Source organism: Pleurodeles waltl, chromosome 3_1 (assembly GCF_031143425.1).
Source record: "Pleurodeles waltl isolate 20211129_DDA chromosome 3_1, aPleWal1.hap1.20221129, whole genome shotgun sequence".
Classification (NCBI taxonomy): Eukaryota; Metazoa; Chordata; class Amphibia; order Caudata; family Salamandridae; genus Pleurodeles; species Pleurodeles waltl.
In genome coordinates, this window is record NC_090440.1 from 1,937,045,585 (window position 1) to 1,937,062,660 (window position 17,076).

General features: G+C 44.6%; 1 protein-coding gene across 1 annotated transcript in view; it reads right to left on the minus strand.

The window, feature by feature from the left end:
- Window positions 1-256: 256 nt before the first annotated feature.
- The window catches only part of LOC138285813 (dehydrogenase/reductase SDR family member 13-like), a 233,119-nt gene continuing 216,299 nt past the window's right edge, over window positions 257-17,076 (minus strand). Inside the window, exon 5 of the mRNA XM_069226211.1 lies at window positions 257-2,055. Coding sequence (XP_069082312.1) covers window positions 1,790-2,055 — 266 coding nt within the window. The 3' untranslated portion in view covers window positions 257-1,789. The remainder of the gene's footprint in view (window positions 2,056-17,076) is intronic.

Consider the following 17,076-nt stretch of genomic DNA (forward strand, 5'->3'; position numbering starts at 1 on the left):
TATCCTATTAAAATATTTTCTTAGTACTAATTTGTTCTCATGGAGGATTACCAGCAACGGGGAATAATTCAATTCTGTAATTTTAAAATTAATAAGTGACTATCACGTTTTAAAAAGTAAAGTATAATGTCCTAATGTTTTGTCTGTTTCCCCTCCCTGGTAAAACATTTTTTTTCAATTTTGAAGGAACGCCTAATTTAATAGAGAAAATCTGATATGACGTTGTTACAATGAAACAAGGAACAAATGACCAGAAGCATGCAACATGTGTATTTATTTTGTTGTTCTTTTTAATATCACAGCACTACAAACTAGAACCGTCATTGTGCGTAAAACATAAAATAGAGCGTCCGAAATAAAAGTAAACTTTTCTCATAGCAGTGATAGAAAATCTAATAAAACAGGCTATAAAATGATTAATATCTTAAGGCCGTCACCCATTTCTAGAGTGGATTATTATATAATAATTTAGGCACTTAAGGACTGAATGTAATTAATACGAATGTGTATATTTCATTTTTGAATTTACAGCAATAGAATGTAATTACATGAATTATGAAACAGTTTTTATATAGGATACAGCAGGTTTTGCCACAATCAATATATTATTTTTGAAAGTCAGGAAGAGGCCTGAAAACAGCAGAGAGGACAATTAAAATCACTATAAGCAGATACATACTTTGAGTTCTATGCTAGATGGCACTGTGGCTTTAAATACCCGTTTCGTGCCCACTAATTCCCACTCACCCCGAATTACCAATACCTGGAGTTACCGTGGGATTACAAGTGTGACCTTTAAAGGTCCACTTAGAAATAAGAAATTACTAGAAGAAATAGTAATTCTATGTTGAGTTCCACCAGTAAATTCTTATTTTCCTATGGAATTTCCTCAGCAGAAAGCTTCAGGTGAAAAAACACGGCTCAGGAGTTTTCCCACAGAACTTGTAATTATGATGGTCCCATAAGAATTACAGGAGCATTTGAAATCAGGCCTTATGAAGTGACTGCAGACCTCGCACTGTATTGTGACTTTCACGCATAGCCCAATCACTGCAACGGGGATATATTAATGTAAAAGAAGCTTGCATTTCTAGTGCTATATCCGTGTTGATATTTAGTCATTCCCTGTTGTGCAAAAACAAAATGTTCAGCAAACACTTCTGCATACTTTCAAGCCCAACAGTCATGGATAATTTCTCTCCGGTATGTAGTCAACACATGCATTTCTGTGATAAAAGACTAGGGCCAGATATACTAAACACTGGTCTTGATTCGTGTCTGGTATTTTTGCAACCAGTGTGGTATTTTGCAGACAAACACATGTACTAAACTTGCCCCTTCCAAATAGTGATTCAGTATGTACCTGCATATGCAAACTGCGACTCCATAACGTGTTGCTGAATCGCAATTGGATTTGGCGCACACACAAATTCCATTTAGCGGGTCACACAGGGTCAAATTTTCCAAACCGGATCCGTCACAACTGCAAAATATCTTAGTACCATCTGGCCCTAGATTCTAAGGATGGATCTAGAACAAAGTCTTGAACTATATTATCTGCCAAAGGAGGATTACTACTCTTATCAATCAATGAAATCGGCTGAATTGGATACCCAAGCTCCATACGCCTGGTGAAGTAGTTTACAACCACTGTGAATGTCCCACTCGAAGATGGAGCATGGAAACATCTCTAAATTTGGTTATTTGAACTCCATATAGAATGAACCCAAGATAGGGGAAGGCACTACTGCATACTGAACAGCACTGGCAATCACACTCTTCCGCAGATTTATTCAGTCAAGCCCACCAATGCCTCGCTGACTTCCCAGAGTTTCTTGGCAACAGCATCATCTCGGGCATGGCTCTGCACCTCATTCACTTGGCAGTTGGCAAAGTAGCGCCCACTGAATGGTTCGATTCCCTCCTGCACAGTGCAGTGGATGGACGTCTGGGCTCCGTTCTCACAGTCTCGGAAGAAGAGACGACAAAAGGCACGAGCGAAAACTTTCAACAACCAGGGTTTCATATGGCGTAATGCGTCGGTGTAGACTGCCCCTGCCAGACAAAAAAAACAAGAAAAACAGCTGGTAAACAGTTAAAAGGGAGACACATCACAGATTTACAGGGACAAACATGGACAGAGTGCATCATCATAAAACAAAAGGTGACTATTGAAACCAAACCTGTATAGAAAACATTAGCATTATTTTATGAGTATTTGCCATTTTAGACACGCAGCTGACAGCCCAAGAGACCTTCTCAATACACGTTTTCCTATACAACATGGTTGACTCAACCTAGTGTCCGGTGCTCTTTTTGGTCAAGCACTAGGATTACTCTGCAGAGTGTGTACCAAGGTCTGCTGTAGCAGTTCACCACCATGGCTAAGCGAATGAAACATTGAGCTATCACTAAATATGGATACATGTAGTATGGGAAGGTGTTTCTACATTATGTACCGCGTTGACAATCTCACTCTCCTGTACATTTATCAAGTCAAGCCCACCTTCTAATATGTAAATTTTTCCACGGTTAACCCAATTTAGTCTCCAGTGCTCTCTTTGCTCATAAACCAAGATTATGCTGCTGTGTCTGTACCAAGGTTTTTTTCCATTGTTGCTTTTGCCCCGGCTACTCATGGTGCAGTGTTCTTTTCCTCTAGGAATAACTGCCCCTCCTTATTCCAGCGCCTTCCTTTTCAAGTATTACTTTATGGGCACTTGCTGTAGGGCTACATTTCCAGAGAAATATGTTTGCTTACTCCCAGGTCATATCACCCCCACCCCCCCCAATGAAGTTTAACCCACTGATGTATTTAAATGTTTCTACCAAATCTCTTTCTTTTGCCTCTCTCCCACACTTAGAATTAAGTCAATCTCCTTATTTAGATGTCTTTTCCAGGCACTTCCATCAGTGTCTTCTTTTGAGCTATGGCCTCCAGATGTGGACTATACTTGATGTGATACCACAAGTGGACAACATTCGTCAGATACATTGCCCTTTTCCACCAGACTTGGGCTCCAGAAATGGTCATAATGCAACAGCCATATGTGGTCTCCACAACTGAGCATAATGTACCCCGTCCCCAAGAAGGAACTGGCTAAGGTATTCCAGGTGTGTCCCCCCCAGAAATCTCCAGAACTGAGCTGGGACATCAGAACTGGAGACAATACTCCAGACCGCAGCAGAGTCCGCTTGGGAACTCAGTACTCCAGATGTCTTTCCAATAACGCTGAAAATACCTTACTTAAAAAGGCTATAATCTTATGACACTTAGGCCCTCATTATGACTTCAGTGGTCTATAACCTAGACAACCGAAGTCCCGCCAGCCACAAGACCGCCAGGGATGGCAGTTATCTGACCGCCATATTATGACTGCTGGCGGCTCTCCACCAGAATTTGGGAGGAGAGCAGCCAGCAGTCATACTGGCAGTCGGCGGTGCAGTGGAGGCTGCTACGCTTGCACCGCCACATCATCACAACACCGCCACGCCTATTCCGAGTTGGTAATAGGCAAGGCAGTGTTGTGGTGACGGGGCGCTGGTGGCGGAGCAGGCCCCAAGGATCCCGTCCACTCCCGGACGATCACTGTGAAAAGGTAAGTGCCCATCCGATAGAGGAGGGGGGCTGATGAGTGGTGTGTGTGTGTGTGTGTGCATGAGGATGTGCGTTTGTGTGATTGGAGGGGGTGGTTTTTGTGTGAGTGTATGTGTGTGATTGTGAGTGTCTGTATGAGTGCGTGAATGGATGCAGGGGTTGTGGAGGTGTGTGCGAGTTTATGTGTGTGTCTGTATGAGTGTGTGAATGCGTGATTGCATGTGTGTGTGTGTGTGTGTGTGTGTGTGTATGGTGTGTGTATGCTTGGATGGGGTGGGGTGGAGGGGTCTCTAGGGGTTTAGGGGGGACCGGGGCTGTGTGTGTGGAGGGGGGAGGGGTCTGGGGGGAGTCGCATAGTGGCAACAGGAATGTAAATTCCTGTTGCCAGTATCCTTTCTGCCAGGGATTTCCTGGCGGTGTTGCTGTCAGGGAATCCCTGGCGGAAAGGAGGCTCCAAATACTGTTGCCGGTCTATGGTGGACCGCCCTGGCAGTACAGGGGGTGAACTGGCTGCTTTGAATCCTGTTCACCACCGTGGTCATAATCTGGTGGTCCAGCAGTGGTGTTACCGCCACCGGTAGAGTGGAGGAGCTGGACCACCAATGTTATAACGAGGGCCTTCGAGTTTTTTTCTGGTAAAAGAAGGGTAGGAAGCAGACTTTGAATTCCTGCCATGATGTTAGTAACACAAAGCAACAGGTTTGACAGACCAAAATGTCAGGCAAAGCAATAGATAGAGAAATCCCCGAATTAAAGTCTTCTCTGAGTCCAGTAACTGTCTGAAGAGCCTGCAGTGGTCAGGTTATGACAAAAATGACAAAATGAGTGAGTACTGGGAACAGAGACCGTGCTTACTCAAGACGATTTCCCTAACAAGATTCTGCAGTTTCAACTACTCTCGTTATGCATGAACAAAAGTACAGAGAAACATACACATTCCAAATATACAAAAATAAAATAGACAAATCACAAAGAAATATACACATTAAACAAAGTGCACACACCAAATACTCACCTGAGGGATACGGACACAGGAATACACAAATTACACATACACACAGTGCATAACACATACGCAGAAAACGGACACAGCTCTACGGTGCACTATACAAATGTAAAAAACAAGAGCAACAAAAAATAAAAACACAGACCCAGGATATACAATTAAAACACCAGCATGATCTTCCATCTCACATGCCCGCGTTCCTCAGTAGTGTACGAGAAATACACATAATACTATGCATCGTAAACAGACTGTCTTAGGAGGATTCCACCATCTTGAATGCATAACCCATATACAGCAGGTAGTAAGTTCCTCAGATTCCTAGAGTTATGAGACTTTTAGATCTATAAGTCCCATAACTGGGAGACACTCTCAATGTGTTTCTATCACCAGCCCAGGTGCATAAGAGAACAGTGGCAGCCCGTCCTTTAGGGCGGAAGGGCCACGCCCCCTCACCTTTTGCCCCTCATGAAGAGTGTCTGTCAGGCTGAACAAAGGTCAGCCTGACAGACACTCTCCATGTTCAGCTCAGGCAGCCAGGAGCAGACATGCGCGATTTGCGCACACTCCTGCCTGCCTGAGCTGAGCTTTGCTGGGCGGAGGAGGTCACAGCTCCTATGGGCGTGACCTCCTCGGCTCAGCAAAGGTGCCTCGAGGCCCTCCCCTGGGTGACGAGGAAAGCGTCACCAATTGACCCTCTCCCTGGGAGCTTCAGGTTTAAGCCCTGAAGCGCCCAGGGCGAGTGTCAATCATTGACACTTCGTCACAGACGGGGGTGGGGCCCCCTCCTGGGGCCTGGACGCTGAAGGTAAGTGTGTGTGTGTGTGTGGTTGTGTGTGTATGTATGTGATGTTTTAAATTGAATGTTTGGTGCGCGCGTGCATGTTTGAGTGTTATGAGTGTTGTTAATGGATGTGCGTGCGTGTGTTAAAGAGTGGGTGCGATCTTTTAAAATGAATGTTTGGTGTGTGTGTGCATCTATGAATGGTATGAATGTTAATGGATGTGCGTGTGTGAAAGAATTAGTGGGTGTGATTTAAAATGAATGTTTGGTGCGTGCGTGCATGTTTGAATGGTATGAGTGTTGTTAATGGATGTGCGTGCGTGCGTGTCTGTGTGTGAAAGAATGAGTGTGTGTGTATGTGTGTGCGTGTCCCGCCCGCCCCCTCCCTCCTAAAGCTTCCGGCCGCCACTGTAAGAGAACGCAGAGGAACCATAAATAGCAAGCGAATTAGGATAGCAGAAATGACGTCAACCAAATGCAGACATGAGGTGGGTGTCCCTCCAGCCAGGGGGACATTGACAATTGGTTAGACAGAAGGTCGCCCACGAAAGAATCTCTTTCTGATTTAAAGAGCTCCATGGCACACAGGGCTTTAAAGGGGTCTTGGCCGGCCTACTGTAGAGCATGACAGTGGTAGAATATCTTGTTTTTTCAACAAAGATAACATAGAGCTTGAGTTATAAGATTTTACGTGAACTCTGAATGCTACAGGTAGCCTCTTGCGCAGCTATGACTTAAATGGGGGCCAAGGTGTCACAAAATCACTTAAAAACAAAGCAATCACCAATAAGTCATATAGTACAGACATACAGATGCCTGTGTATAAACATCAATGTCATACATCAAAGACATACCAGGCACCACCTTACAAACAGAACACATTAAGACAGAACTCTGAACAGAGACCCAAGACACCTTGAATATAAAATGGACTGGTGATTAGCGCAGCCAACCATACTCACTACCATCACATGATTGTCATACAGATACATGTGCTTGGCTGTGTTGTACCACCCAGAAACCTAAATAAGCAATGTGGTAACACGTAGCAACTCATTAAACGTGACATACCCTATTGACCCCTCACCACCACAAAACTAAACCTAACTCAGTGGAAAAAGTTATACCTCAGACTAACAAAAGACACTGGAACAACTTTTCAAAGGCTGTTTGCAGGCGATCCAAGTGCTAATTAACAACAAGAAAAAAAGGCTTGTTGTGGTCAGAAGTGCAATCCCTTCTCCAAAGTCATCATACTAGGCTTAGGGGAGAAGTCTGTGCAATCTGGAGGCAGCACTGCAGGGAGTTAATGGCATCTCACAAGGGCAATTCTATTAATTGAGCCAAGAGTTAACAAGAACTCTTAGAAAGATCCCATCCCCAGTTTCAGGAATAAAAGGGAGGAACCGTTTCCGATGATTCAACTAAAAAACACACACATTGCCTTCTCCATCTTTCCCAACTGTTCACCTTCCCAGATTTTTCACCCCGTGTGCAAGTCTTGTAGCATTCAAGCCTGTTACTAATTCTTGGAACATATGAAAAAATGATCTACAGATTCCCACCCTTGTGGGTTAGATGACATTTCCTTGCCCTCCTCTATCTCTGCTAGTTGCTCGTGGAGTGAAGGTTCTTTTAACTATTTCCTCGTCTCCATCTACCATTTCTTGATTTTTCAATGTGACAAGCCTAACACTTTTGAATTATTTTTTATTAATTTGATGTTGCTTAAATAACGTCACGCTTCCCTCACCTTTTCTGCTCTTACTTTTTTTTACTTGTGTGTGCTTTATTTTGAGTTTCATCTTTCATAGTATTTGTTTGCCTTAACTATCTCACTGATACTAATCCTTACTTTTGAAACTATGTAATGTTATTCATTTGATTTTTTTGCTTAATGTAATTTATTCAATTTTTATCTTGACACTTTCCCCTATGTCCCTATTTTTTTCAACTGTATTTGTTTACAAATGGAATGTATTTTATAATGCCACATTCTATTTTTTGGTCATTGTTTTGTAAGATATAATGGTAGGACTGCACAAAATACCCTTTTGCATTGTTTTACGAGTACCAGACTAATCTAATAATAGCTTGATAATTATTTTAGTGTAAATACGATGTAGTTCAATTAATTTAATAGGATTTACATTATTTCTGGTATATACTAGCAGTAGTTACATATATTATAGTCCATTTGTATGTATTAGATATTTACCCACAACGAAATGATGAATAAACAGATGGTTAACGATAAGATGGCAGGCAATGAACAAAAATCTAAAAACTGTAACGTTCCAAAGACACTCCAAATTGCTCCTTCTATTCCTTCTTCTCTAACGTTTGATGCAGTTTGTGTGCAACAGAGGGTGAGCCCAATTGTTCTTTTAAAACAATAGGTGTTTATCTGTACTAATTTAGGTGTGCCACAAAAACAGTCTCCACTCAACAGCTCTTCACAAATTATCCTCTTATGTTTCTTCAGTGAATCATTCATAAATGTTGTATGTGAAAACACTTTTTTATTGCACGGCGTCACTGCACAACATTATCCTTTGTTCTTAATTCCAAATAAGACTATTTTAGACACATCTCATCAAAGCTCATAGAACCACCAAAGTGAAGACTGCATGTTGCCCCACTAAGCTGCTGCAGCAGACTATCCTCCAGGCATTTTACCGAGCTCTTCCCAGGAACCACCAGAGCTCCTGCAGGGACCTAAAAAAGCTGCAATAGGATCAACACTGAGCTACTTCAGGGATACCACTGGTGTCCTGGAAAAACCTCACAGCGCAACTAGCATCACTGCACCTTCTTCTATAATAATAAGTTACTCACCTTTGGTAACGTTCTATCTGGTATAGACTCTAACTGCAGATTCTTCACCTTTTAAATACATTGCCTGGCGTCAGATTAGATGCAGAAAAATCTTAGCAATACTCTTGAGAGCTGGCACCGAATGCTCCGCATTGAGGTCAATCTGCACCAGTTGTGACATGAGGGGGCCAATATTGGAGCTGCTCATGCATGCTTATATCAGTAACTTTCCAGAACCCTCTGCTCCTGCAGTCACAGTAGCATACAAATTGAAGCGACAAGTGGGCAGGTCATTTGTGGTCTTTTTATGTGAACAGAATAGTTAACGGAACAGGAGGACCTGTGAGGAATCTGCGGTTAAACAGTCTCAACCAGCAAAAGCATTATGACGGTAAGTAACTTATTCTTCTGATGAGACACTTCTAACTGCAAACTCCTCCTTGGCCTCACAAAAACTGCCCTTCTTGCCAGACCTGGCCTTCTAGACTATAGTGTCTCATGAATATACATAGTGACATTCGTGCAGCAGCCTCACAAATGCCTAGACAAGGTACAACACAGGCCAACGCAGTGATGACAGCCTTGGCCCTAAGAGAATGTGCTTGTAAGCCCTTGGGGGGGGGGGGGGGGAGGGGGGGGCTGCTTTATGGGAAGACCGTAGCAGATCTAAAAGCAAAGTACGATCCAGGATGAGATGGTCCTTTTTTGCACAGCCTTGCCTTTTTTTGCTCCAATGAAACCGGTAAAGAGCTGATCATCCAGCCAGTGGTCTTTGGTATGATCAATATAGAAACTGAGGGCTCTTTTCAATCCAGTCAGTGAAGCCTTTTCTCCTCAGAAGCGTGAGGCTAAGCAAAGAAAGTCGGACAGGTGATATTCTGATCAACATGAAACAGCATCACCACCTTCCGGAGAAAGGCAGCTCGAGTCTAAAGGTCCAACTTGTCCCGCAAGGACATTGTATAAGGTGGTTTAACTGAAATGGCATGTAACTTGCTGACCCGTTGTGCAGATTTTATAGCGCCACAAAAGACCATCTTGAGGGTAAGCAGTCTGAAAGAACAACTGTGGACAGGTTCAAGAGGTGTACACATGAGGAATGGGAGGGCCAAGTTTAAGTCCCATTTGGGCATAACTAAAAAACTAGAAGGAGGCAACGTATGTTGTAACCTTTTGAGGAAATGCATCACAACAGTTGATTTAAATAATGACGGCTGGTCCAACAAACCGTAAAAAGGCCAAAAGATCCAACAGGTACCTTTTAACAGTACCCAAAGCAAAGCCAAGAAAAAAAACCCAAAAAAACAGAACTTTGAACAGCTTGGCACGGAGTGGGTCAATCTGTTGAGCAGTGCACCAGGCCACAAATGCATCCCAATGGCAGGCATATATATATATATATGGTTGAAGAACACCTGGCTGCCAAGATGATATCTATGACTTCGGGAGGACAGTTGAATGCACTCAACTGTCACTGCCCAATTTCAATGCATGGAGATGTAGGTTGCACAGGTTTGGGCCAGGACCCTGCCCTACTGCTGTGATGGGACCTCCACCAGAACGAGAAGCCTGAATGGAGGACAGATGCTCATCTCCAGGAGTTTGTGATAAAAATACTCTATGTGCCCAATCCAGAGCCACTAGGATAACTTGGGCTTGGTCAGTCTTGATCTTCTTCAAAACACAGGGCAAGAGGTGTCAGGTGTAAAAGCATATATGGTCTTTATAACCACTCTACGCACAATGCATTTCAGGACAAGAGTTGCTTTGGACACTCCAACATGCGTAAGTGCTGACATTTTGCATTCTCAGCAGTGGTGAAAAGATCGTACTAGGGTTCATTCCTAAAAAGACTGAAAAGACCCTGCACCACCTTGGGTGTAACTACCATTCGTGATCCCCAAGGTGTCAATGACTTACTCTGCTCTGGTGTTCAGGGAACAGACTAGGATATGTGTCACCAGAAAAATCCCCTGGCGGTCCAGCCAGGTCCAGAGACCAAATTCTTCTGGCACAGGGTCCGCAAACCCACCCTGCCCTATTTGTTGCATTACAAATTTCTAGTGGTGTTGTCGTGTGCACCTGTCTCGCTTTAATGGATGTTAGGAAGGCTTTCAAGGTCAAGCAAAAGGTTCCCAGCTCCAGATATCTGATGTGAAGCCGGGCCACCGCTGGAGATCAGACACTCATCTCCACCTCTCCCAGATGGCCTCCCATACCCCATAGTGATGCATCAGTCACTTCTGTGAGCTCTCTGTGGGGTCTGCCACTGACCCAACCACACTCCCACAGCAACCACTGCAGATCTTTGGCAGTCTCCTCTGAAATCTGAAACGGATCAGATAGATCCCCCTGGTACTGTGCCCTCAGGGACTCCAGATCCCACTGCAGAGCCTGCAGATATCACCTGGCATGCTTGACCAGCAAGATGGAGAAGTCCATCAGGCCCAGCAGCATTAGTCATCCTCACTAAGATCCAGTACAGAGGTTGAAACATCAGGACTGTAGTCTGAATGTCCTGGACTCTACCCTTTGGGGGATAAGCGTGAACATGCACTGTATCCAGAATGGCTTAGATAAAGGAAAGCATTTGCGACCGAGTCAGATATGACTGACATGTTGATCATGAACCCCAATGGTGTCAGTTCTCAAGGATGGCTGACGACTGTCTGGCACAAACCCGCTTGCAGCAACCAGTCGTTGAGGTAGAGGAAAACTGGAAACTCTGACCTCTGAAGATGTGCTGCAACCATGCCATCACTTTTGTGAACACCCAAAGGGTTCCAAGTAGGGCCAAAGAGGAGCAAAGCGCACTGAAAATTTTTGTCGCCTACCAAGAACAGCAGGTAATGACTGTGGGCTTGGAGAAAGGGGATGTGGAAATATCCATCCTACAGGTCCAGTGCTTTCATCCAGTCTTCAGAGTTGAGGGCAGATAAGACCAGAGCTACAGGTGAACATCTTTTTCTTGTCTTTTCTCAGGAAGGCACTGAAAGTGCAAATAATCAAAATAGGACAGAGATCCCAGTCCTTTTTCAGCACCAGGAATTAGCAGGAATAACAACCATGACTGAGATTTGGTGCTGGGACACTCACTATGGCTCCTTTCGCTAAAAAAAAAACATACACTTCCTGCCACAAGTGAGGGTGATGGTCCTCAGTCACCTATTCTGAGGATGGTGGAAGGTGCATTGGGCGTTCAAGAAATGGTAAGGCCTAACCCTGCTGAACAAATTGCAGGACCCACCTGTCAGATGTTATCCACTACCACCCCGGCAGAAAATGTCAAATCCTGCTTCCAACAGGGTGGCTTTGTTGCATCAAGGGCAAATTAAAGACGCTTGGAGAGGGTTGCAGCTGGGGCTGTGGAAGACCAGGTGGCTTTCTGCTCCTGGTTCCCTCTCCAAGTGGTACCGTAACCATGGCCACAAAAGGGATGAGGCAACTGTTGCACCTATTGGGGGGTAGTGGAATCCCTTACCAAAGCCACCAAGAGGGTGAAACAGCTGGTGCGCAGGAGCAGAAAGGCCCAAGGAGTAAGCTGGGACTCTGCTATCTGTGAAGCACTCAAGAGCTGAAACCCCTTTATCACCAAATAATCAGGAACCATTGAACGGCATATCCATAGGAGTAGGCTGAACGCTCCCCAAAAAGCAGATGGACCACATCCATGCAGTTGTGCAGATTGCCACACTAGTACTAATAGCCCTGTCAAAGGAGTCAGTAGTATCCAGTCTGCAGCAGATAGTGAACTTGGCCGCATCACAGCCATTATGCATGGCCTGAGAAAGAATGGATCGGGCTTTCCCTGGCACCATTGGGCAACACTTAGGCCATGGAGTCCCACAATGCGTGGGAGTGACAGCCTAAAAGACTGCTGCCGTTTACTGAATGAAGAGGCAAACTTGTGTCTGGGTAGGTATCCATACCACTGGCATCCTGGAGATCCTCATACCAGGTGTCGTCGGCGTATGGTCAGGGAACCTCAGACAATTGGGCCCATGATGCCCAAGATGAGTGTGCCAAACAGTTTATGAAGAACCTGAGCCCTACCAGGTAGAGGAACTGTGTTTCTATCAGAAGGATGGTAGAGGAGTTGAAGCTCATAAAGAGGAGTGTGCAGCCTTGGCTGATGTTGGAGCGGCACCATCTCAACCCCGGACAGCACTAAGGTTGGCTGTCATTGTCTGGAGTCAATGACGCCCGCATCAGCAGATCACGATCCAAGTTTGTTCAGGATGCCAGAGAGGGAACTGGGACCAAAGTCGGTCCTGTGCCCTGAGTGACTCCAGAGGGCCCAACATGCATGGTGGGTAGACCCGATGGCCAAAGCACAGATGGGATGCCTCTTGGCTCCTTGGGGCCCCCAGGTGCCTTAGAAGAAGCTGGTACTGCGCCAAAAAAGACCATCATGGCTCAGATATTCCAGTTACTGTGGGTTTGAATCAATTATGAAGTGAATCGACTTCGAGAGCACAACAAGTATGCCAGAATGAATCGAATACATTGCCGTGATTAGGCGTTGTATAGTTGGATGGATGACATCTGGGACAGTCGTCAAGCTATCTGCCACTCTATTCCACAATGCATGTAAGTATCTGCCCAGAAGGCAAGATTTATTGACAGACGTAAGCGCAAGGCTGGCAGAAAACATACATCTGGTGAATGTCTCCATTTGCTTTGATTCCCTGTCAGGTGGTGCTGTTGGGAATGCTTTCAGGTTCAGATGACTTGTGAATGCCTGGAGGCAACAAGTTCTCTACAGCAGGATATTGGAGAAGAAAATCTGGATCCCAGGAGCAGGCCTGTGCCTCCTTTCTACTTACCTAATGACTAGCGGGCAAAATCCTGGCTTTGCCCAGGTGCCCACCAAGATGTTCGTGAGGGTTTCGTTAAAGGGCAAAAGAAGATCTTCATTTGTTTGCCCAGGGATAAAGACCTCTGTCAATACATTTGTTTTCACCTCTGCTGTAGGCAGGGTGAGGTCCAACACTTCTGCCGGTCTCCTCAGGAATGTTACAAACGAGGCTGATTCCACTTTCACCACAGTTTGGTTGAGAGAGGGGAACCAATGCCTAGTGTCGTGTGCAGCTCAGTGACATCCTCTAAGTCCAGGAAAAGGTTCTCTACATCATAGAGGGTACCATCATGCGTACATTTCTGTAAAGGTTCTGGATTCAAGTAGAAGTAAAGGCGATCAGGCAGTGACCTCATTGGAGCAGGATTTTGAGCTTCAGAGACCGATAAAGCTGGCGTTGAGACCTAAGGGTGTGCCGTTGGCTGCAATGAAGGTGGTATCAGGAATGGTGCCATTACAAGAATTGGTGATGCCAGCCTCAAAGTGATGTAGAGAGGCGCAGTCTGTATCTGAATGGATTTGCCGGTGGTGACCTGACTGGAGGCCACCTCGGATCCTTGGGGCCCAAAGGCACTCCATAGGGATCTGGTGGAACGCTAAAAATTATTTTCAGCGCTTGTTTAAACTAAAGAAGTTGTTGAGGTATCACCCAGGGAAGTTGGGGTGCATCAGGACAAGCACTGGAAGTGGGTTCAGATCAGGGGACCAGCCATGTGGGCTACAGGTGCCCTGGGCATCACACAACTCTGAGTGATGGGACTGGCAGGACAATACAGAACCACGTTTTGATCTTTTCTTTAAGACTTATCTGAACTGCGTGTCGATGATGATTGGCCGAGAGACTGGCCTCAGGAGTGAGAGCGTGTCCAAACTCTGAACTTTGTCTGAGGCAAGGCCTTCTTTGACTTTCTCCAAAGATTTGGTATGGTGAGTTTCCCTTTGCAGTTGCAAATGGCCTTTTTATTCATACTACTGCAGTGGTCACAAGATGGTGAGTCGTGTCTGGAACTTCGGCACCATGGGCAGACAGACATGGGTGTCTGTCACATGTTGTTTCTGGAGGGGACATGATGCACATGAAGACATTTTGAGGGAAAGCATTCTCGGTCAACACTGATAGGATTAGTAAACTTCCAGCTCCATGTTAGAAGGTGCATAAAGAAAGGAAATTAAACCAGCACACGGAGATAGAGCAGATATAGTGGCCCCAATGTCACATATAAGGTGGGATGGACCAGACATGGAGCCACAAGATGCCACCTAATGACGGGCAAGGGAATTGCTATTGAACGTTTCAGGATCCAGTCTGGCACCTGGGGAAATTCATCAGGTGAGGAATCTGCAGTTAGATGTTTCAGAGCATACTAATCTGACCTTTCATTCATCTTAACTTAAATGAGATAACTGGTGGCATATGAATAAGGAGCGAGACGAAATGTGGTATTTAAAAACTAAATATATTGAAGATGTGGGAAGCCGACATGGGGCTGAATATTCTAAGGACTCTGGAGAGGGTATGCAGAATAAGGAACCCTGAGTGCAAGATTAAGATTTTTTTTTTAAAATCACCTGGACCTGCCAATTTTTAGGAGAATACTTAAAGATGTCTGTGAGCAGAAGGCCAGGTAATAGAACACTCACATGGGCTGACCAGACTAGAACTTGCTCATACTAAACTTTGTGGCTTTGACAGTTGGATGAGAAGGCAGAAGAGCAGAAGTCAATCTAATCAAAGAGGGTTAGGTACATCAAGGGTTCTGTGGACAAACCCTACAAAGAACTGGCTAACTAGGCTGATGACTATCAGGAATCGAAATATGGGCAACACATTTAAGTCGAGTTTCTGCTTAGCTGTCAGAGTACAAAACCAGTCTTTATTGTGTTATCTTTAGACATTAAGAAATCAGTCCGGTCTTAGATCAACTTAATGGAGAATTCTGATCTGCTGAAAACAGCTTGTCTCTTAGAGCTTTTCTAGTGCCATTATATCAAGATGTTTTCTATTCCATGGTAAATGAGTTGTTTTAGAATTACAGTTGGGCTCTATATGCAAGATTAACAATATTACATTTTTCAACATATTAATAGGTAACCCTATATAATTCCCAGTTTTTAGGTGCAGTACTGCCCCTTCATATGTAACACATCAACAACATAAGCAGTACTCTAATCTGCTCACCTCAATTGACTGTTTTTCTAGAAAAGAATATAAGTGTAGTATAAGCCAAAATGCCAGTTCAGGCCATGCCAGAAGGGCGACAGAGCTTCTTGCTATATTTAACAAACATTTTGAGAAAAGTATTAGTAACTACATCCACAATGAGATGACAGACATTGTACCATTACAGGCACAGTATTACATCTTTGGACTGGTAAAATACCACCCAAGCCAACATAAAAAAGCAAAGGCAGCTCCTGGCAATTGTTTTTAGCTCTTTTTACTAGTACAGGCTCAAACCAAGCCCATGCAATGACTATTTACCACGTAAAGATCACGTGTACCCTATCCCGTGAACATTTCAGCAGGGAGTTCTTTTTTGTGTTTGTATCATCCTACTATGCTCCCTGCCCTGTTTCCAAGTACTGTGGACTCGGGCAGCACAGCCCGGGAAGCGGGTTGCAAAATTGGAGATGGAATTTGATCTACAACTCATTTCAATGGAGCTGCTTGCTTCATTTTCTGGTGATGTTCCCCCCATAAAATCTAATATGTTTTGGATTTTTTTTTTGTTTGTTTCTTTTTTCTAAAAGTATTTTCTCCCCCAGTCACAGATCTGGGTTTAATCCATCAGTTTTTTTGCTCACCATGCCATTCCAGGTTGGACCCAGCCAAACGCAAATCAGTCTTGACCCTGTTCCCCATGGGAACAGTCCAGCCTGAACTGCCAGGCCAGGTCCTCTCTGGACTAGAAAAAAAGCAAGCCCTGGGACCAGTTTCGGGATATCACCCCTCTTCAGCCAGACTAGCCTGAATCTGGTGGCATAGTGAGCCCCAGACCAACATCTGGGCGTACCCTTCCCAATTGGAGTGACAAAAGCAAAAAGAACATTTGATGGACAGAATATAGACCAAATCAAACATTCTCCCCCAGTCACAGATCTGGGTTTAATCCATTAGTTTTTTTTGCTCACCATGCCATTCCAGTTTGGACCCAGCCATTTGCAAATCAGTCTTGCCCCTGTTCCCCATGGGAACAGTCCAGCCCGAACTGCCGGGCCATGTCCTCTCTGGACCAGAAACAAGCATCCTGGGACCGGTTTCGGGGTATAACCCCGATTCAAGCCAGCCTGGCTGATTATATCCAAGAAATCTCTAGGGCTGCCACCTGGCAGTTGCACCACACTTTTATTAAGCACTATCGTCTGGATGTTTGTCGTCTGGATGTGTTGCATGCTTCAATGGATAGTTTTGCTGTCTGTGTTGTGAAGGCGGCAGTGTCATAAGCTTGATTTATTAAAGTTGGGTTTTCATACTATTTCTATCTCAAGCTTCTTTCTTGTGTTTGGGCTTGTGAAGTCCTCATACAGTAATGACTGGGACAAGGTGGTTCTTACACCTTCATCTTCATCACACCGATTAAAGTCCTCTCATCCGAGACATTCCCCTTTCTTTTCTTCCCCGTTGTTGTGTCTGGTTTTCTTACCAGCAGGCATGGAGATGGGTGGGAGGAGCTTTTATTGTAATAAAAACAAAAAACAGACTAGCATGTTAGGGTGCCTTTTGGGAGGTGAGACAGCCTCATATAGTAATAAGTGGGATAAGGAGGTCCTTAATCGGGGTAATGAAGAACATCGGTATGTAACTGCTCATTATGAGCGGGGCATGCAGTAATTTGCTAGAAATTATTATATGCCACTTTGGCTGAAAGGAATATGCTGGTTCCTTACAAATGCTGTGGTGCATTCTGGGTGACATAGTGCCTGCCAGCTTGTGAAGAGCCTTTCTGGAAAACAACAAGATTTAGGAAACAAGCATTGTCAAAGCCAATTGATCTGAGTGGCACGGTTTTGATGTG